Source organism: Myotis nattereri, assembly GCF_964212035.1.
Source record: "Myotis nattereri genome assembly, chromosome: 8".
NCBI lineage: Eukaryota > Metazoa > Chordata > Mammalia > Chiroptera > Vespertilionidae > Myotis > Myotis nattereri.
In genome coordinates this window covers 74708283-74731072 of record NC_138083.1, presented here as the reverse complement: position 1 = coordinate 74731072, position 22790 = coordinate 74708283, and the positions used below count along the sequence as shown (strand labels likewise).

The window sequence follows — 22790 nt, the reverse complement described above, 5'->3', positions numbered from 1 at the left end:
GCAGCTGATCGATGTTTCTCTCTCATCGATGTTTCTAACTCTCTATCCTTCTCCCTTCCTCTCTGTAAAAAATCAATAAAATATATTTTTTTAAAAATATAGTGTAAAAATACCTAATTTACAGCTGTTGATATTGACAAAAGTTACCCTAACAAACTTCACAGGACCTAGAGGAAAAATTTTAAAAGTTAAGAGATACAAGATGTGCATATGATGCTCCTGGATTAGAAGGTCATCCAGGAGAACAAACTAATGAAATAGCTTACTTAAAAGGAAAAGAATTTGGAGGCTTTGCCCTACAAGCTGTATTACAGTATGCTACAACTCCACAGTTCCTTATTCATGATTTCAAAGTCAAAACTCAGAACCAGAAGTTTGTTTGTACATTTGTAGCAAATTCAATTAGTGGCAAAATCTGGCCTCTGTTGACATGAGGCTATTTGTAGTCTTCACTTATTTCACTTAGTGTGAATAATCAATGTCTTTGGTTATAGGGTGCTGCCCAAGCCCTTGCTAGAAATGTTATTTAATAGACATTTGTGTTTAAGTTTTTGTTAGATACAAATTTTTAATTCAGTTGGATAAATACCAAGGTGTGCAATTGCTCTGTTGTATGGTATGACTATGTTTAGCTTTACAAGAATCTATGCCAACTGTCTTCCAAAGTGACTACCATTTTGCATTTCCACTAGCAATGAATGATTTTTAAAAAAGTGCATTGAAAAGTTTTCTAGAAAGCATGATATGTTATAGAGAAAATAGGATGCAAATTAAATGCATATTATCTCAATTATCTTTAACAAAAAAAAAGGCAAATGCAAGAACTGGAAGGAAGTACACAAGAATGTTCTATTGTTTCTTTAGTTTAAGATTATGGTGTGCTTATTCCTGCCACTTTGTAAGTTTATATTTACTATTTATTAAACCATGAACAAGTATTGCTTTTATAATCAGAGTAGTGAAAAGAGGAAATAATTTCTTCTTTCTTCCTTTGGTGGTAGGAACCTGCAAATAGTCGTCTACCTCCTCACCTTATTGCACTCGACTCCACAATACCTGGATTTTTTGATGACATTGGGTATCTGGATCTCTTGCCATGTCGTCCTTTCGACACAGTTTTTATTTTCTATATGAAACCAGGTCAGAAAACAAACCAGGAGGTAAGATTTCTGAATTTGAGGGATAATTTGTATGGTTATGAATATAAAAAATTGTACATGGCTTGTGCTTATCCATAGTAGGAGATGAGTTATATTTGATGCTTAAAGACTTGTGAACCAGTTCAGAGACTGAATTAATGAAAACTATGGTGCTTGGAGTCCCAAGTCTTGACTCTCAGTGAATTAATTTAGAGCCAAGCTATATAGCATGTCTTTCTTCCTCTTAAGAAATTCAGATTCATAAGACAAAAGAAACTAAAATGCGAAAGGTTAGCCACAAAAAGCTAAAGCTAGGCCTGATTGCTTTAGAGTAAAACAACACAACAGATATTTACTGAACATCTTCCCTGTGGCTTAACATGCCAGAGTATAGGCATGATTAACAGTCTTTCTTCCGAAGGAGCTCATCTTCCAGGTAATCTCAGAAGCAAGTAATTTCAGTTGAGTTATGCATAGTGTGCAGTGGGGAAAATAACACCTGAAATAGCGGATAAAAACAGAAGACTAAGTAAAACATGGTTGTATACGTGTAACAAAGTGAGTAGGAGAAGAGTGAAGAAAACTGTAAGATAGGTGAGAATGAAAAACAGTGGACAGCAAGAGATTTGAAGTGTTTGTTGAAAATGCATAGTAGAAACATGGAATAGGCAGGCTTACCAAGTGTGACTAGGAAAGGGCCAAAGGAATATTTGTAAAATACAGTATACAGATGTGTAGGGCACTGTGACTATAAGATCTTGGAATTTTACTGTAATCATTGTAAGACCATTAGCTAATCAAATTGAGAACACCTTAAGAAACTTACCAAAGTCACAAAACATTTATACTATTAGCACTATTTCAAATTATTGGAGCCCTACTAGAAAAGGAGATTGATTTATGAGAAAGTTCTCATTTCATGTAATTGATTCTATAAGTATTAACAGTTTGCGCCCTGGCCGACTTGGCTCAGTGGATAGAGCGTCAGCCTGCGGACTGAAGGGTCCCAGGTTCGATTCCGGCCAAGGGCACATGCCTGGGTTGTGGGCTCATTCCCCAGTGGGGGGTGTGCAGGAGGCAACCTATCAGTGATTCTCTCTCATCATTGATGTTTCTATCTCTCTCTCCTTCTCCCTTCCTCTCTGAAGTCAATAAAGAAATATATTTAAAAAAAAAAAAAGAGTTTACAATCAGCTAGGTACCAGGGTTATAGGTGTGAACAAGCTATACAAGGTTTCTGTCCTTCTAGAACTGCTGTTTAATGGGAAAGACAGATGATTAAATGAACAATCATAGAAAAGTGTGCTCATAGGAATATGTTATAGGCTCCATAACAGGAACACCTAACCTGGTTTTAAGAAGTCGTCCTTGGAGGAAAAGACATTTAAGCTGGTATTTGAAATATGCATTGACAATAGATAAAAAGTAGAAGCAGGTTGTCACTAACCAAGTAATAGCATATATAAAGGCTCTGGAGGTAAAAGAGAACTCTGTCTTTACAAAATTCATTGAGGGTTTAATATGCTTGGTTCTTGGGAGAATGTAGGCTTGTGGTAGCCAGGAATGAGACTGTTGGACTCAAGGTTTTTGGAAGAACCTCAGTAGAATTGGGTTAATTGCAGGGATTGGGGATCTGTTTCGAAGGAAGTCTAATGCGTGGTTTGTATGAGAATAGTAGGACTATTTTTCTCCTTCTTGTACAAGAAGACTCAAACCCTTAAGGTAATTCAAACTATTTTAGTTTTCTTAGCTGTCATGGGAGTGAGGGCTACTCTGAAACAAAGAAGATTTTCTGAGGCCTCTTTTATAATGGCTGAGACCTAGCCACAGGGTAGGTTTAGAATAATTTCTGGCTGCCAGCCAGTGGCCTTCAGGTTGAATTTTATTCACTTACTGCATCTTTTTTTTTAATATATTTTTTATTGATTAAGATATTACGTATGTGTCCTTATCCCCACGTTGCCCCCTCCCCCCCTCCCCCCTACTCATGCCCGATCCCCCCCGTTGTCCGTGTCCATTGGTTAGGCCTATATGCTTGCATATAAGTCCTTTGGTTGATCTTTCCCCCTTACCCCCACCCTCCCCTACCTTCCCTCCAAGGCCCAACAGTCCAATCAATGCCTCTCTGTCTCTGGATCAGTCCTTGTTCATCAGTTTATGTTGTTCATTATATTCCACAAATGAGTGAGATCATGTGGTATCTATCCGCTCTCCAGTTCCATCCATGCTGTGGCAAATGGTAAGAGTTCCTTTTTCTTCTTCCTCTTCTTAAAGAATACCTTTCAGCATTTCATATAATGCTGGTTTGGTGGTGATGAACTCCTTTAGCTTTTTCTTATCTGTGAAGCTCTTTATCTGACCTTCTATTCTGAATGATAGCTTTGCTGGATAAAGTAATCTTGGTTGTAGGTTCTTGCTATTAATCACTTGGAATATTTCTTGCCAATGGTTTGAATGGGCTGCATGGTTTCTGTTGAGAAATCAGCTGACAGTCGTATGGGTACTCCCTTGTAGGTAACTGAGTTTCTTTCTCTTGCTGCTTTTAAGATTCTCTCTTTGTCTTTTGCTCTTGGCATTTTAATTATGATGTGTCTTGGTGTGGTCCTCTTTGGATTCCTTCTGTTTGGGGTTCTCTGCGCTTCCTGGACTTGTAAGTCTATTTCTTTCACCAGGTAGGGGAAGTTTTCTGTCATTATTTCTTCAAATAGGTTTTCAATATCTTGCCCTCTCTCTTCTTCTGGTACCCCTATAATTCTGATGTTGGTACACTTGAAGTTGTCCCAGAGGCTCCTTACACTATCTTCATATTTTTGGATTCTTTTTTCTTTTTTTCATTTTCAGTTGGGTATTTTTTGTTTCTTCGTATTTCAAATCGTTGACTTGATTCTTGGGATCCTCTTGTCTGCTGTTGGATCTCTGTATATTATTCTTTATTTCAGTCAGTGTATGCTTAATTTCTAGTTGGTCTTTTTTCATATCCTCCAGGGTCTCACTAAATTTATCGGCGGTTTCCATAAAATTCTTGAAAAACCTTATAAACGTGGTTTTGAACTCTATATCCAGTCGTTTGCTTTCCTCCATTTCTGTCATTTGTGACCTCTTTCTTTGTCTCTGCATTTTTTATGCTTCCCTGTGTTGGTAGAGTGGTTTTGTGTGCTAGGTGTCCTATAGGGCCCAGTGGCTCAGCCTCCCCAGTTACCTGAGGTGGACACTCTTGGTGCACCCCCTTGTGGGCTTTGTGCACAGTCTTGTTGTAGTTATGCCTTGATTGTTGTAGGATCACTGGGAGGAATTGACCTCCAGGCCAATTGGCAGTGAGAATCAGCTGTGTCTGCAGTGGGAGAACTTCTGTGCTGAAGACACCTTTCTGGGGCAAGACTTGCTTCAGTGGGGCTTTGGTGCTCACTGAGTCTGCGCCCTGAGTGTGTCCCTTATGGATCTGAGGAGTTGTAGTCTGGATGGTCCCCCTCTGACCACTGGGTACACTGGCTCTTGGATCTAAGGAGGTGCTAATTTAGCCTCTGCCTGAGGTTACCCAGCAGGAGCTACGAAGAAAACTGCAGATTCCTCTTCCTTTTTTGGAGTTTGGAGGTGCCCTGATGAGGCCCAACTGTGAGGCAATGCAAGCTGCTGTGGGGCCTTGGGCCTTCTCTTGGAAGTTCTGGGTCTCTCTGGCCCAGCTGCAATTTGTTAGGTAATTTTCAGGTTGCAAAGGGCCAGGGCATTCATATGCAAAAGCCTGGTTGGGGCGGGGTCTCAGGGAATCAAAGGGCGGAGCAAGCAGCTATGGCTGGTCCTCAGCCCTGCCCTAAGGGGCCGCGCATCTCAGTGTTCCGATAATTGCTGCAAGCACCTCTGAGGGAAAGCCGCCCTCAAGTTCAGAGTTCTGCCTGCTGCCAGACAGTCCAGTTTCTCCTCGTATGAGTCCTGGGTCCCCAGAGACTTCCGGGAACCAGAGTTTAGAGCAGTCGGGAGCTTGTGAGTCCCTCCTGATTCAAAAAGACAGCCAAGTCCTCAAGTACCAGCCCCTTTCCGCGTGCGCGCTTGAGCCTCTGTACCTTTGCACTTTACTTCCGCAGCTCTTCTGAGTCTCAGTGTGCTTTTCTCTTTTCTTCTAGTTGTAGAATTTACACTCAGCCAGCCTTCCTGTAGTTCTGGATGATGTCCGTTTTGTCTTTTCGTTGTATTTTTGTAGTTGTTGTGGGAGGCAGCAATTTCCCAGTGTTTACCTCTGCCGCCATCTTAGTTTCTCCCACTTACTGCATCTTGACTCAATTTTCAGAAATTGTTTATTTAAAAGTTTCACTTATGAATACAAATTTTAATTGGAAGAAAACTGGAACTGGCTGTCAAATCAGTTTCCTGGCACTTACAAGAATATATGAAGGGATAGGAGTAAACAAAATAGTTACATTACTAAAAAGTGTTTAAGAGATGATGTGTTTGACAGAAGATGGCCTGGCAGTGGTACCCAGTGGATTGAGAAATAATAGATTAACACCCCATATTTTGATTTTTTCAGGCCCCCTGATGATCTTGACATAGATTAGCATTGTATGAACTATATCAGTGGTATGTGGACTGGCTGCATCAATCTCAGGGCAGGAGGACTTCTAAAAATAGTAATTCCAGGATACTACCCCTGCTGATTCTGATGTAGAAGGTCTGGAGTGGGCTAAGAGAATCTTAGGTTTAAGAAATCCCACAGGTGATTTTGGTACATTCCCTCTGTCTTCCCCACCCCCCATTTAATTTGTAGAGGATGTCACATTTCCTCTCTTTAGTGTAAGGTTTTCAACAGCATAACTATTGCTATTTTGGGCAAGAGAATTCTTTCTTAAGGGATCTGTCCTGTAAATAGGAATTAGTAGCATCTTTGGCCTCTACTCACTAGATACCAATAGCTCCCCACCAGTTGAGATAATAAAAATGTCTCCAGACATTGCCAAGTGGTCCCTGGAGAGCAAACTCACTCCTGTGAGTACCACTGTTTCAGAATTAGGGGCTTTTCTTTTGTGGACCAGTAAAAGTCCAGTTATTAAATTTGGTACTTAATGAAGAAGAGAGAAGGTTATAGTCCTTCATTTTTTTTCTGGAATGACTGCATGCTCTTCTGTGGACTAAGAGATGGATGTTTTTATGCTCTTTTATTATACCTAACCTTTATTGAATTTTTAATAGATTTGTATTTTTGATAGCATTTGTCAAGATTTATAATTAAATGATCGCATACAAAGGTAATGTTTTTCATTAACCAGTAATCTCTGTGAAGGCAGGGACAAAGTGTTTTTTGTTTACTTTTAATAAACAAGTCTGGTTCAATAAATGTTTTGCTGGGGGTGGGGGGAAGCTAAGGGCTTTACTTGCTTTATCTCACTTAATCTTCACAGTCGTCATTATTATTCCCATGGTATAGATGAAAAATCTGACACAGTGAGGTTAAGAAATTTGCCCAAGGCCCAGCAAGGATTTGAACTCAAATCTACCTCAAAAGCATGCATTTTTTAAACTACAGTTGTATATTGCCAAGTTTATTCTGAACTTAGACTTTATTTGTCAAATATTTCCAAACTAACTGATTTTTATGAAGATTCATTTTGATATGCTCTTGTTTCCTTTATTATAGCTGATGAATGATATGTATTTCAGATTTTAAAGAATGTGGAGTCTTCCAGAAATGTTCAGCCACATTTCCTAGAATTTTTGCTCTCCCTTGGCTGGTCAGTAGATGTGGGCAGACATCCTGGTTGGACTGGGCATGTTTCCACCAGTTGGTCTATAAATAGTTGTGATGATGGCGAAAGACCAGAACAAGGTAAAACTCATTAAGCTCTTTGTTTTTTTCTTGTTTTGTTACTCTTTTTTTTATTATTATTTCTGAAAGTATTGCAGATGTCCCCTTCCTCCCTGCCCCACCTTTACTATGAGTTTGTAGTCTTATTTTTAAAACTAATAAGCAGAGATATATAAAGGAAAATCTCCTTCCCCTAATCCTAGTCTTCACAGGAGGTCACTTAATAATAGTTTGTATATTTTACCAGACATTTTTGTGCATAAATAAATGTTATACCAGTACATAAATATAGAGTTAATTGATATAATGATCACAAACATAATTTCTTTTTTATAGTGTGAATAAACAAATTTCATTTTCTGTAACAGTAGTATAATAATTTTAGATTATCTATAGCAAATAACACAGTTTCCTAACAAATGTATTTTGCCTAATAAATACAGTTTTCTATTAACAGGTGTGATTTAGAGACTTAGTGGCTATCATTAAAGGTTACATTCTTGGGACATTATATAAAAACCTTTGTAGTTTAAGGGACGGAAAGGGACATCTTAATATTTTCTATAATTGGGAAATTAAAAAACAAAAAACTTGAAGTGAACAGCTGACTCTCTCTGAGAGATTCACAGGCCCATCTCTACAAATCCTCCTGAAGAACTCTAATGAGCATAACAAGTACCAGAGCAAGTTTAAATTTAAACTTAAGACCTTTGCCCCACCTGGCTAATGTTCTTTGTTCTGAGGGCTTCTGCAGTCACTGGAAAGTTAATGTTATCTCTTTGCACTGGGTAATGCTTGTGTCCAATGCTTTGAATAATCAGGTTCTTCTTTAACATGATTATAGTTTCTCAAGATTTCCATTGAATACCACTGTAACTTGTGATCTGCAATTTTTTTCTAATTTCAACCAAATTTGAATCAAATTATTTGAGGATATACTGTAATTTTAATTCCCACATATTCTTATGAACTTGAGTATATTTATAGACTAAATTCCTATAATTAGAATTGATAAAGGGTATGCATATTTTTCAATTTGATAAATATATCAGCTAGATGCTTATGGTTCCAAGTAACAGAAAACATGACCCATACTGGCCTAGATTTTAATGGTCATCTATTGCCTCATGTAACTGAAAGCTGCAGATTACTGTACAATTTTGTTGTCACTTGATCAGCACTCTTGTTCTATTTCTCTTCAATTTTCTTTTAGCTCAGCCCTCCAAGTGTTGTCTTTGTTCCCAGCCTGGTTTCTCTCATAGTGCAAAAAGGCAATTCCAGGCTTTACATTCACATACCACATTAGCCTGAATAGGAGAGATTAGTTGAACTTCTCTGTTCCCAAATCCTGAGATACTCAGGGATTGGACCACCCCAATCTATTGCTATGGCAGGAGAGATGGAATGACCCTCAGAAGAGAGCTATAGACAAGGTAGAACTCGTAGTGAAGAGACAATCCTGCCCACAGTTCACACCTGCTACACAGAGTAGGGGTGTGAAGCAATAACCATAGTATCCACTGCAGTAGGTACAAAATGCCTTCCCAGCGTCTAAACCAGGAGTCAGCAAACTACAGCCCATGTCTGTTTTTGTAAATTTTTATTAGAATTTTAAATAACTTATAGAACACTTGTTTATTTTTATTTTTTAAATATATCTTTATTAATTTCAGAGAGAAAAGGAGAGGGAAAGAGAGAGAAAAATATCAGTGATGAGAGAGAATCATTGATTGGCTGCCTCCTGCACGTCCCCCACGGAGGATCAAGCCTGCAACCGCAACCCAGGCATGTGCCCTTGACCAGAATCGAACCTGGGACCCTTAAGTCCACAGGCTGACGCTCTATCCACTGAGCCAAACCAGTTAGGGCACAAAACACTTGTTTATGTATTGTCTTTGATACAATAGCAGACTTGAGTAGTCATGGCCTACAGTTACTCTCTGATCCTTTACAGAAATAGTCTGCTACTCTGGTCTAAATTTTCTGTTTGTCACGTCCTCACCAACATTAGATATCTTTCAATCTGTTAGGTGAGAACTTTTCTATTTTAAAGTATGATTGTTTTTAGCATCTTTTAGCGTGTTTTTATTTTTTTTTCCTGAGAACTGCTTGTTCATTTCTTCCCAACTTTTTTCAGGTTGTTGGTCTTTTATGTACTACTGATAGGACATTTTAATTGTGTTCATTTTAATGGAGAACTATACTAACTCTCAGGAATGCTACTTTTATTAATTCAATCTTGCTGGCTTAGAGCAGATACTATTACTAAAACTTCCTGACCATTGGGGAAGGGGAAACAGAGCAGAGCTGAGGAGCAGTGGAGAGAAACCAGGAACTAAAATGCCTTGAAAGCAAGAGTACACACGCGGACACTTGCCCGCTCCCTTCAGAAGGATTCTAGTGGTCTTGTTTCTTTTGATCATTGCCTCTTCCAAAAAGACTGTTTCCTTAATCTGCTGCATACAGGTGAACCAAAGGACCTGCTAATCAGAAGTGGTCTGACTAGAGAAGTTTCAGAGATTATGAATTAAAATTTCATAATTTAAAGTTCGTGTGAAGACATTTAAAGAACATGTAGAATTTATTCTTCTTATACACTAATTGGTTCTTGTTGGAAATGTACCTTCTATTTATTATCACTTTCTTAACCAGTTAAAATTTCACAAAGCAGGATATTTGTTTTTTTCACTTGTTGGAGCAGTAACATATAATGTTCTCATTCCTAGATGAAGTGATTTCCTCTGAAGATATTGGGGCTAGTATTTTCAATGGCCAGAAGAAGGTGCTGTATTACGCTGATGCCCTTACAGAAATATCTTTTGTGGTTCCTTCTCCTGTGGAGTCATTAAGTAAGAGCATTTTTTGTATGGTGCTATTTTAAGATCTATTTTTGTATTCACTGGTTTGTGCAGTATTATTGCATTGGGAGAGATTCTGAAGGCATCTAAGGCATTCTGCTTCTAAAGCGTGATAGCTTTTAGATTATGCAAAGGTACAGGATGTTAGCTCCTCTTAAATTTCTAAAGAAAAGTAGTTAAAGACAAGCAGACTGACCTAATTATATTCTTTAAATAGTGAAGGAGACCCACTTCAACCCATATTTTGTTTTTCTTTAATTATACTCAATACATAGAAGCCTTGTTTTTCAGTTTATTCATTTCACTAATTATGCATGAGCCCCCAAGTACTTCCCTATTTCCTGTGAGAGCCTTTATATGGAACCCAGAGAGTCTTAAAATTGGAAGGCTCTCATGATGGCGTCTGGCTTATCTAAAACTGAGCAGGAGAAACTTCAGCAGCCTAGAAAAGATGGTGATCAAAAGTATTCTTTGTAAGGATCATGGATGATCATTACTTTTCAGTCAGAACTCAGTCTTAATTTTCCTAGAACCTTTGCTTCTTACAAATTAAGCCCATATCTTTGTACCTGACAAAGCAGTGGGTGGAAGGTTTACCCTTTTCCTCATTGAGGCCATCTGGAGAATGGGATGCCACACATCATATTTTCACTGTCTCATCACCAGGATAATGACTTTTTGGGTCCTACCTTGGTAGCCTCCTAACCTTTTACTTGGACCCTTGATTTCCCACTCTAGGCCCCTCCCTATTTCATACTGTGGGGCCAGTTGTGTCTCTGGCAGTAGTGGCCTTCCATGATCTAAGTCAATATCTTAGCAGCTGTTTGCCTTCATGTCAAGGCTATGATCTACCACCTAATTCTAGAAGCCAGGCCCTATCTATCCTCTCTGGGCCAACTCCCTGCCTGTGTGTCTGGCCCAGCTGGCTTGCACCAACCCAGTTCTCCCACAGCCTAGATCCATGTCCTTATAGCAGCTCCCACAGTACAGTCTTCACCTCCTGTCATGAAATATCCCCTGTGCCAATTGTGCCCCTCCTCCAAATCAGCCTCCTCCTATTTCTTGAGAGTTGTCTTCCTTTGTTTTTTATAGTTGTCTGTGTGTTTGCCTCCAATCAGATCATTCCTTAATCACAGAGACTAGGATTGCCCAGTGCTGCTTAGCACCATGCTATATGGTTGCTATATAATCAGAATAATTCAGAGAATAACAGATGGCTTTTATTATATCTACATCTGAAAAGTGAAATATTTTCAAATCTTACTTCAGTTATCCTGTAGGGCAGGAGCTGGCAAACTATAGGACACAGGCCAAATTCAGAATGCTAAGAGCAGTTTTTACATTTTTAAAGGATTATCATTAAAATACAAAGAAGAATATGTGATAGAGGCCTATATAGCCAGCAAAATCTAAAATATTTATTACTTGATCCTTGTAGGGGTGAGGAACTTTTTTTCTGCCAAGGGCCATTTGAATATTTATAACAACATTCACAGGCCATATAAAATTGTCAACTTAAAAATTGGCCTGCTGTATTTGGTCAAACAATTGACTCACTCCTAATGCCTTGTCAAGTACAGACCAAATGATTTTGAGGGCTTTATACAGCCTGCAGGCCGGACATTCCCCACCCCTGCTTTATAGAAAATGTTTGCCAACCCATGCTGTAGAAGTAATGCTTTGCTTAAGTGACTTAGGTTAGACTACTAGCATAATTAGTTTACACACTTTTGCTCCAAACAGGTAGTAGGTATTATAATTTTTTTTCTCTTATGCCATAGCTGATTCATTGGAAAGTAACATCTCGGACCAAGACAGTGATTCAAATATGGATCTTATGCCAGGAATTCTGAAACAGCCATCCTTGACACTTGAGCTTTTCCCTAATCACACAGACAATCTTAATTCCTCACAGAGGGTAAGTCACTTCGTTGTTAGATCTCCAAAAAGTTATAATGGGGGTAATTATAGAATCATGCCTGCAAAGCTTTTGCCTTTAACCCAGAGAGTAATCAATAGTTGCACTGATTCATTAGTGTCTCCATTTTTAAAAGCAAATTCTCATGGTTCTCTTTTTTTAGCTTGCAACAAATAGTTCATTCTAAGACGGCCCTGTTTCCCTTGATTTAGCCATTCTAGTACCATGTTTGGTTCTCTCACCCATTTCTTCTTAAGCCTACGTTTTTATTTAGTACCAGAAATATCCACTAAAACTGGAGCAGTGCCTCTACAATTCACATCTTTAATCGTGCAACATTCAACTTAAACAAGTCTGGCTATATACAAATGGTAGCAATTTGGAGAACAGCTCAGTATATGAATGAATACACTGAGTGAGGTATACAGCAGATACTACAAGAGAGCATTTTACTTTTTTCTTACCATATCAATGGATGTTATGTCTTTATCTGTGTTTTCTCTTCATGTTACCTGTTTGTTTTTAATCCTCACCCAAGGCTATTTTTCCATTGATTTTTAGAGAGAGTGGAAGAGAGAGGGAAAGAAGAGAAACACATCAATTGGTTGCCTCCTGTACGTGCCCTGACCAGGGCCTGGGCTGGGGAGGATCCTGCAACCAAGGTACGTGTCTTTGACCAGAATCGAACCCAGGACTCTTCGGTCCACAGGCTGATGCTCTATCCACTGAGCCAAACGGTCTAGGGTCTCATGTTACCTTTAAGCCTTACTGGAAAGTGACTAAGTAAGTAATATCAAGAGTACAGAACTAGTTCACAGTATAAGAAGATTGATTTAAAACAATAAGCCTAGCTGGTGTGGCTCAGTGGTTGAGTGTTGATCTATGAACCAAGAGGTCACGGTTCAATTCCCGGTTAGGGCACATGCCCAGGTTGTAGGCTCGATCCCCAATAGGGGACATGATGTGCAGGAGGCAACCAATCATTGATTCTCTCTCATCATTAATGTTTCTCTCCTCCTTTCCTCTCTGAAATCAATAAAAATATATTTAAAACAAATAATAAAAGAGGCAAAAGAAGTGTAAACTTGACTGAAGCCATTCTTCTGGTGTAAGGATTTTAATTTGGCTCCTTCCATAGTGAAAATGATTCTATATAATAAAAGCATAATATGCTAAGTGTCCAGTTGGCCGTTCAACCAATCAAAGTGTAATATGCTAATGATATGCTAAGGCAACTCAACTGCTCGCTATGATGTGCACTGACAACCAAGGGACAGACAGTCGACCAGTCTCTATGACGTGCACTGACCACCCCGGGGCAGGCTCTCTGACTGATAGGTTAGCTTGCTGCTGAGGTCCGGCCAATCGAGACTGAGCGAGATGGGCCAGACATTCCCTGGAGCCCTCTCGGGGTCCCTCCCTGGCTGGCCAACCTCTCGTGTCCCTCCCTAGCCCCGATCTTGCACTGGTGGGGTCCCTCAGCCTGGCCTGCGCCCTCTCACAATCTGGGACCCCTCAGGGGATGTTGGAGAGCCAGTTTCGCCCAATCCCACAGGCCAGGCCAAGGGATTCCACTGGTGCACACGTGCACTGGGCCTCTAGTTCTTAACCTAAGTATATGGGAGGAGTTTTCACCTTTAAAATTGATTTAGGCAAAAAAGTTAAGTTGTATAGGACACTTTGAAGTAGACTGATTTTGAAAATCAGGAGTTGCTATATTTAAAAAGATTTTACAGAATACAGTTGGGAGATGAACAAGTCTATTGGATGGTAATGCAGGATTTTAGCCAGATCTAATAGTGATTGGCTGTTCTTATACTCATTTTCTGAATGCCAGCATAGTTAGTTATTCCTTAAAATCCAAAGAATGAAAACTCTTAAAGCACTTGTTTTTTATTTATTACATACTGAATTTTTAAATAATTAACAAACTAAAAAAAGAAAAATCATTATCTCAATAGATGCAGAAAAAAACAGTTGAGCAGGAAAAAGGTCAGTGTATTAGGCAAAATTCGAAGGTGACCCCCAATGATTCTTGCCCTTGTAGAATGTCATCCCCTGCCATGTGGGTGGAACTTGTGAATATGATGAGATAGACTGATTATGTTACATTTTATGGCAAAGGGGTTTTGTGGATGTGACTAAAGTTACTTTGAGGTAATCAAAAGGGGGATAATACAGGTAGGCGTGACCTAATCACAGGAGCTTTTCAAGTCTAGGGCTGGAAGTCAGATGTAGGAAGTCAGAGATTCAAAGCTGATTAGGAGCCATGATGCTAAAAGAATAGTGTCTGAGAGTGCCTGGGTATCTGTCACTAATTTGGGGAAAATCTCTCAGTCATTCATTTTCTGTGAATGTCATGATAGAAATAAGAATTTGGGGGAATTGTCATGGTCTCTGGTCATCTGGTAAAAACATGTATATTTTTGTGTGTACAAGCGTTATTTTATTATTATTTTATCCTCATCCATATATTTATTGGTTTTTTTAGAGAGAGGAAGTAGGGGAGAGAGAGAAAGAAACATTGATCGCTTGCATTCTGTATACTGGGAATCGAACCTGCAACTTATATATGTGCCCTGACTGGGAACCGAATGTGCAGCCTTTTGGTATATGGGATGACGCTCCAACCAATTGAGCCACCCAGCCAGGGCAAGCATCATTATTCTTAAAATTCAACTTCAGTTTGGGATTTTCCCTTCTTTCTGTACACATAGCTTTGTTGCAGGGGTGGGCAAACTTTTTGACTCGAGGGCCACAATGGGTTCTTAAACTGGACCGGAGGGCCGGAACAAAAGCATGGATGGAGTGTTTGTGTGAAGTAATACATGTTAACACTGCTGCTGATGAAGGAGCGGAGGGGAGAGCAAGAGAACCCTCTGCTCTTTCGGCTCCCCGGGCTGGATAGAACAGCCGAACCGGCCGGATCCGGCCCGCGGGCCGTAGTTTGCCCACGGCTGGTTTAGGGCTTTAGCATAAACTCAGGTCTGATGCATGCCCTGAAAGTAGATGAGACTCAGAGTGCCATTTGCTAAAGGGGAGCCTCAAAGTTCTGTTAGCCTTTCAAAGGAACTTACAGCTGACTGGGAGGGCAGGGAAGCCAAAGAAAACTGTGCATGATTGTAAAGACCTAAGCAACATTTTTTTTCTTTCTGCTAACAAGACAAAGGAATTTTGGGGGGCTTCAATTGTAATTGGTATGAGAACAAGGAATAACTTGCTGGTGGGACATTTAAAAGATAAGGATTTTCAGGCAAATCAGTGATGTTACCATGATGAGGAAAGAATACTGCTTTCTGGCCATATAGATGAACTCAAATCATAAATTTTCAATTAATTGTCAGTTTAATATAGTTTTCTCCCTTGAGGATTTTTTGTTCTTTATTTATTTATTAAATTTACTGGGGTCCTTTGAGGATGTTAGGCCTTCATTCCTCTGTTCTAGGTTGAGACTTAATAAAGATAACTGATTTCCCAAGATCTGATACTTATGTCACTGGGCAGCTTGAGGACTGTATGATTATAGTTTAATTAAGCCAGTTTGTTTGTTTTTTTCTCCTCTCCTGCTTTTCTCTGCCTCATATAGCTCAGTCCCAGTTCCAGAATGAAGAAGCTGCCTCAGGGCCGCCCCGTGCCCCCCCTTGGACCTGAAACAAGAGTGTCTGTAGTCTGGGTGGAACGCTATGATGATATAGGTACTATATTATAAGGACGTTGTCTATAAATAAAATTAGAATGACCATGACTTTCTAAAGGTCTAAAGGGAATGGCAGCATAGGCGTGGTGTGGCGGCCAGAAGCTGGGACTGGAATTCAGCAGACCTGGGTCTGCATCCCAGCTGCACCACTCAGTTTCCTTAAGCTTTGGAGTATTTATCTGTTCAGTGGAGACACTCGTGTTCCCTAGTTCATAGTTGTGAAGATTTGATGAGACTAGTGGATATGAAATCTTTAGTTTTGCTTGGTATGGTATGACAGTTAATGGTCTATTGCCACTTGGTCCTACTCACCCCAGGACTTTGGGGAAGGGGGAGCACTTCCCTCACCCTCTTCCCTAGAACCCTGCTATCTAGATTTAGTGTAAAGATTAATTTATTCTTAGGAATTCTGCTATGGATAAATTCTTCGTGACTTTCATATAAGCAACATAAGAATCTTAGAAATGCATATTTAGCTTAGAATCTCATCTGGCTCAGAGTTTGTGGGAAAGTGTGATAGTTGCTTTCCAGCTCCTCCACAACCCTTTCCAAGCCCTCAAAGACTACAGATCACGTTCTCTAACAACTCTCTGCTTTAGATGAACTTAGCAAAAATATGTGTTGAGGGAGAACACTTTGTGAGGAATAGTTTATATTGTAAGATTATATTGTAGGATAGCATAGTCCAAATATTTGTTGCCTACTTGTGTAGAGAGATTAGGAAATTAGATTTCCTATTATTTGTTTGGGAAATAGAAGGGAGATATTAATTGCAATGCTATTATTTTCTTCCAGAAAACTTTCCCCTCTCAGACCTGATGACAGAAATCAGTACTGGTGTGGAAACTACTGCAAATAGTAGCACTTCTCTGAGGTACACTCTTATTTGCTTGAAGTTTATCAGCATGTCTTTTAGAATATGTTGATTGCAGTTTAATCAGGAAAGATTTATGAAACAAATGGGATGAAGACAATCATAACCAAACAATGGGGGAGGGGGGGAGGACCAAAAGACCTTTGTAGATAAGTGCATAAGGTGATCAAATTAGCAGGATTTTTAAAGGGCATAATTAATTGCTGTTTTACATTTATCTGCAGCAAAAAGACAAATGGAGATGTGAAGGTATCTAAGTGTTAATGAAAACTGGTAATAGGGTAGCAATCTATACTAATAAATGGGTAATATGCTAATTAGACTGGGTCGACCATCTTCCGGTCATCCTGACAAAGCCATGGTGGTAGGGGCCGAGGCAGAGGCAGTTAGGGGCAATCAGGCCGGCAGGCAGAGGCAGTTAGGGGCAATCAGGCTGGCAGGCAGAGGGGTTAGGGGTAATTAGGCAGGCAGGCAGGCAGAGGAGTTAGGGGCGATCAGGCAGGCAGGCAGGTGAGTGGTTAGGAGCCAGCAGTCCCAGATTGCAAGAGAGATGTCTGACTGCCAGTTTAGGTGCACCGGGCCTCTAGTATTAGATAAAATAACGGAGTTAAACTGGTCAAAACATTCTGGACAGATAGCAGTTCAAATATCCTCATCACATGAGCTATTTAGTGGAAAAATATTTTAAACTTTATTAAAAAATTGTTAAGATTTTTATTTTAGTGGCCCATGCATAAACAGGATAAGAAGAAAATAATATGATTGCCAGAATAGTCACAATGTATCTGTATAGGCTTTATAGTTTCAAGATTTTTTTGCTTAACTGTTTTTGGCTTAAACAAATAACTTTAAAATAATTCCAAGGGTACAATTATCATCTTCATTTTGCAAATGGGGTAAAATATTCCTCATCATCACATATTCAATTAGTGAAGGATTTAAGAATCTAAATCCAAATGCTAACCTCATCTCTCACATCTCACAGAGCTACCCTTGATATCAGGCTAAACCTGATATTTTAACTTTGAGTAGGTTCCTTCAGTGTACATGATCTGGTTTGTATTGCGTGTAAGATGAATTTAGTCTAACATTGTTAGATTATTGTTGTAGAATGAAGTCAGTAAAGATAATTTATTTTATCATATTTTAAAATTTCTAGAAGAGGTCAAGTCATTAATAAAACTTTGTGTTTTTGGCCCTCGCTAGTGGAGGATTGGCCCGTGCACCAAAGGGTCATCATGGGTTCGATTCCTGGTCAAGGGCACGTACCTGTGTTTGCAGGTTCTATCCCTAGCCCCAGTTCAGGGATCTTGTGGGAGGCAACCAATTGATGTGCCTCTTTCACATCGCTGTTTCTTTCTCTCTCTCTCTCTCTCTCTCTCTCTCTCTCTCTCTCTCTCTCTCCCCCTCTCCCCACCCCTTTCCACCTCCTCCTTCTCCCTCCCTCCTTCCCTTCCACTCTTTCTAAAAAAAAAAAAATCAATGGGAAAAAATACCCTCTGGTGAGGATTAACAACAAAAAAGGAATTTTTTTTTTTAATTTTTAAAGTTATTAAGCATATTCTAATGTCTAACATGGTACAGAGTAAATTGTCAGGAGCTGGTTTTTTTATGCCAAGGTATTTTAAAGCAATTTACTAGTTGTATTGGTTAATAATGCGGATTTTTTTCAATAGATGGAGTTACACATATGTTGATATATATGCGATTTGATATGTATGCTATTTTGTTGTATTGACAACAAGCTTCAAAACTTCATATGTCAAATTTGCTGAAGGTGTTAACATCATAGATATTTTTACACTTAAAAATGTCAAATTTCATGCCAAAAAAAGAGCATTTGCAGGAAGTTTTAATTCATTATTTTGAAAAAAAGTGCTGCTGAATACTTCGGGAAGCTTATGGTGAACATGCTCCATCTCAAGATACTTGCGAACGGTGGTTTAAAAGTGATGGTTTCAATGTGAAAGACAAAGAACGTCCAGGTCAACTGAAAAAGTTTGAAGACCCAACAATGACAAGCATTATTGGATGAAGATGCATGTCACACTCAAAAGCAACTTGCAGAACGATTAAACGTTACTCAGCAAACAATTTCAGATCATTTACAAGCATGGGAAAGATTTTTAAAGGAAGGAAAATGGGTGCCACATCAACTGAACGAAAGACAAATGGAAAACCAAAAAGTCATCAGTAAAATGTTGCTTCAACAGCATGAAAGAAAATCTTTTTTGCATCAAATTGTGACTGGCGATGAAAAGTGGATTTATTTTGAGAATCCCAAATGCACAAAATCATGGGTTGATCCAGGTCAACCGTCAACATTGACTGCAAGGCCAAATCACTTCAGAAAGAAGACAATGCTCTGCGTTTGGTGGGATCAGGAAGGTGTGGTGTATTATGAGCTTCTAAAACCAGGTGAAACCATTAATACTGATCACTACTGACAACAAATAATCAGTTTGAACCACGCTTTGATTTTGAAATGCCTGGAATGTGCCAGAAGACACTGCAAAGTAATTTTGCTTCATGATGACGCACCATCACACACTTCAAAACCAGTTAAAGACACATTAAAACAGCAGTTCTCAACCTATGGGTCGCGGCCCCTTTGGGGGTTGAACGACCCTTTCACAGGGGTCACCTAAGACCATCGGAAAACACATACTAAATACATAATTACATATTGTTTTTGTGATTAATCACTATGCTTTAATTATGTTCAATTTGTAACAATGAAAATACATCCTGCATATCAGATATTTACATTACGATTCATAACAGTAGCAAAATTACAGTTATGAAGTAGCAATGAAAATAATTTTATGGTTGGGGGTCACCACAATATGAAGAACTGTATTAAAGGGTCACGGCATTAGGAAGGTTGAGAACCACTGCATTAAAAGATCTTGCCTGGGAAGTATTAACCCACCTGCCGTATTTACCAGACCTTGCTCTTTCGGGTTACCATTTGTTCCGATTGATGGCACATGCACTTTCTGAGCAGCACTTTAAAACATACAAAGAAGTGGAAAATTGGGTCTCTGAATGGTTTGCCTCAAAACAAGAAAAGTTCTATTGGGACAGTACCCACAAATTACCTGAAAGATGGGAGAAATGTGTAGCTCGTGATGGATATTACTTTAAATAAAGCACTTTTGGTGTTTTTCTTGAAATTATCCTGTTTTCTTTGTTTACAAAATCTGCATTATTAACCGATACACCTAGTGAGATATTCTAATGTTCTAAGTATTTGAGTATACAGTATTCTCTAAAAATTTAGAACACTTTTTAAGTAGGTAAAGATAACATTATGATAATAAAGTTAATAAAAATTGCTTAATTTCATCTAGTGACCAGTATACATTAAAATTTCTCTATTTTCCCTAAAACATCCTTTATAGCTCATTTGTTCAAACCAGAATCTATTCCCAGACCTTGCATCTAGTATTAATTCCTTCAGTCTCTTTTACTTCAGAACAGTCCTGTTTTATTTTTCCTGAAGAGACTAAAATAGTTTTCATGAGATGGATTTTCTAGAACTTCTTTGAAAGGAAACATTTGTCTTATACTCATTTTTGTTAGTGTTTTAATATTTTTATGTCAAAAGTTCTAAAGTATTAGACAGTTTGTATTTAATTAGTACATTAGCAAAGTTTAGGATTTGTCTTGAGGCTAGAATTAGTATAGGTTTGATTTTTAGTTAATGTCTTGAAAAGGTGACTCACTGTTGCTTTGGCCAACATCACTTTACCTATATAGAAGGAAAGCTCATTGTGTTGCAAAACAATTAGAAGCAAACAAACAAAACACCAACCTTGACATGTAACATCACAGAATCTCACAGGCATCTCTAGATGCACTGGCATATACCTGACTTGTGATGTGTCACTCGGTCTCCCAAAGGTATGATTGCTTTCTTAGCACTGGTTACTTGTTCAGAGGCTTTAATGGCTTTGGCTCTGCCAAGATGTCGCCATTTATCACTTCTGCCCAGGAGTCCCTCCTAACCTCCTCCCCCATCCTCTGAAAAAAAATTTTATCAGGGGTTCCCATGAGTCCCATTTTTGCTCTAAGGTGCCAGTGTTGACTGTAGTGGGGTTCCCTGCACTTGTCTCAGCTCACTTTTGTTCCTTACAATGAAGAGGAACTGAGTGCAAGTCCCCATAGCTGGTTGCTAGATTCATAGCTCCCCCAATAGATTTCTCTGGCCTTTTCTTCCGCTCCATGTCCCCAATGGTTTTCTAAGCACATTTTTAGTGCCTTTTTTGTCAGTTCAAAACACCCAGCCCCAGTGATGGGTATTTAGGGTCAGGTGTTGGGGTGTTTCATCAGGGGCCTCCAGAAAGAGGCCTCAGCAGACTGACCCCTTGGTTCTTATCAAACTCTTCCTGAAAATAAGTCACTGGGTAGTCTTATATTACACATAACTATTTGGGGTAAAAAGTGTTTTCCTTTTTTAAGATCTACCACTCTTTGGGTAGTCTTATATTACACATAACTATTTGGGGTAAAAAGTGTTTTCCTTTTTTAAGATCTACCACTCTTGAGAAGGAAGTTCCTGTCATCTTCATTCACCCTTTAAACACTGGATTATTCCGGATAAAAATTCAAGGAGCCACTGGAAAATTTAACATGGTCATCCCTCTTGTGGATGGGATGATCGTCAGCAGGCGAGCACTCGGTAAGGTCTTCACATGTGGTTGAAGGGTTGTCGTGTCTTTTTTTAAAATATATTTTTATGAGCCGAAATGAAGTAGAAATAAGGAAATATGTTACTAAATAGGGCCCACATGTAGAAAAATTCTGTGGTCTTGTTCAAAAGGAAGCAAGCTTTGAAGTGTGCTTAATCTAGTAAGTATGAGTAAAACTATAATTCACAAAATTCCAGTATTAGAAAATGAAGATAGCTATTTGTAATCCAAGGCAGGAACTGGGTCATCAGACCAGATTTTTATTCTGTTTTTCCTTGTCTTTGTATGTTTCTTCTGATAGTTTTATCTTCATCGAGCTCTGTCCGTCTCTCTGGGGATGGGAAGAGCTTCGCAAATGGGCTGATAGTTTTGAGTTTGTGGAGAATAGTTCACTTCAGTACTGAGAGTTCACTAGCTGACTGATGATTCACATTGTTTTAAAACCTTCTGTTTTCAAGGTTTCCTGGTGAGGCAGACTGTAATTAATATTTGTAGAAGAAAGAGGCTGGAGAGTGACTCCTACAGTCCACCACATGTCCGCCGGAAACAGAAAATCACTGACATTGTCAACAAGTACCGGAACAAGCAGTTGGAGCCAGAGTTTTATACTTCACTTTTCCAGGAGGTTGGACTCAAGAACTGTAGTTCTTAGACTCTTGAACTGTCTAGAACTCTTCAACTCCAGTTTGGGGCTATAATATCAAAGTAAAACAATTTGATAGGTGATCACTGTAAAGATAAAAACAAATCACTCCCCAAGAGCTTACTGTTTAATCACCAGAATAGAAGAAACACATTTAAACCCTTCTGATAAAAGACTTCCAGCTTTCTAGTGAAATGGGCTCCAGACACAATCATATTCCTTCTGGTAATGATGATATACATTTTAGCCATAAACTTTCTTTTAAAAGTGACAATTTTAGTTAAATCTGAGCCTTTTGAGGAGAAAGGCTTTTATGCATCTCAGTTAAACACTTGCATTGGTAGTATCAAATTTGCAAATTAGAAGTTGAAGATAATTTTATACCTCACTTTTTAGGAGGTTGTGTTCAAAATTAAAATCTGTCTCAGAATCTTCAGGACATTTGAAGACTCAAGTTGATAGCATGGAGGAAAAGGAAAGAAATCTCAATTTTCTGCTCACTCATTAGGTCCATTTGTCATCTGTCTGTCATCCAGCTGTCCAGCTGACAGAAAGGACTTGTTTTTGGCTCAGATATGAAGTCTGGCATTAAAATCTTTCATATTTTCTTTCCACATTTCAAAAAGTTGTTATGTTCATTACTGCACAGACCTGTCTGAAAGCCTCATTTCTGGGCAGCCCAGGAGCAGATCTAATATGGAGGCATGGCCCTGTCCTTTAATAGGGGGACAGAAGGAGTTTGTGGGGTTAGAAGTTGTAAGACAGCAGTGATGCCTCCACTCTCTCCAGTATTGTCTAGCTTGGTGACACAATGACAGGGTAAACATTTGTAATTCCTTGGTAATTTCTTGGTTAAATAGTAAGAAATATAAATTCACAACAAGGGTTAAAAATTATTTGGTTTCATTCATTGTCTCTTATTTCAGGACCAAGCAGGAGACTGCAGTAGTTTATGAAGGATTCTAATTTGGGGTTCAGGAAATAGCCTCTCACTGCTACTAATTCAGATCTCTCCCAGAGAGCTACTGGATTTCATCACTGTTGACAAACATTAGTGACCACCTCCTTGGGTGGCTGCTGTGAAAAATGGCTATTGTTGTCATATTTTCTGGACTTTGCCAGCTGAAGGCACAACAAATCCCAGCCCGGGTTTTGGAAATACTTGTTACCTCG

The 22790-nt window shown here is 39.0% G+C and overlaps 1 protein-coding gene across 2 annotated transcripts in view; it reads left to right on the top strand.

The window, feature by feature from the left end:
- Window positions 1-22790, top strand: part of RALGAPB (Ral GTPase activating protein non-catalytic subunit beta) — a gene marked incomplete at its 5' end in the record, with an annotated part of 75984 nt that extends 53194 nt beyond the window's left edge. For both annotated transcript variants that reach the window (XM_081096904.1, XM_081096903.1), the window contains 8 exons: window positions 1002-1160; window positions 6789-6954; window positions 9660-9782; window positions 11573-11709; window positions 15296-15404; window positions 16202-16280; window positions 20816-20964; window positions 21433-22790. In XM_081096904.1, the coding sequence (XP_080953030.1) occupies window positions 1002-1160; window positions 6789-6954; window positions 9660-9782; window positions 11573-11709; window positions 15296-15404; window positions 16202-16280; window positions 20816-20964; window positions 21433-21626 (1116 nt within the window). In that variant the 3' untranslated portion in view covers window positions 21627-22790. The remainder of the gene's footprint in view (window positions 1-1001; window positions 1161-6788; window positions 6955-9659; window positions 9783-11572; window positions 11710-15295; window positions 15405-16201; window positions 16281-20815; window positions 20965-21432) is intronic.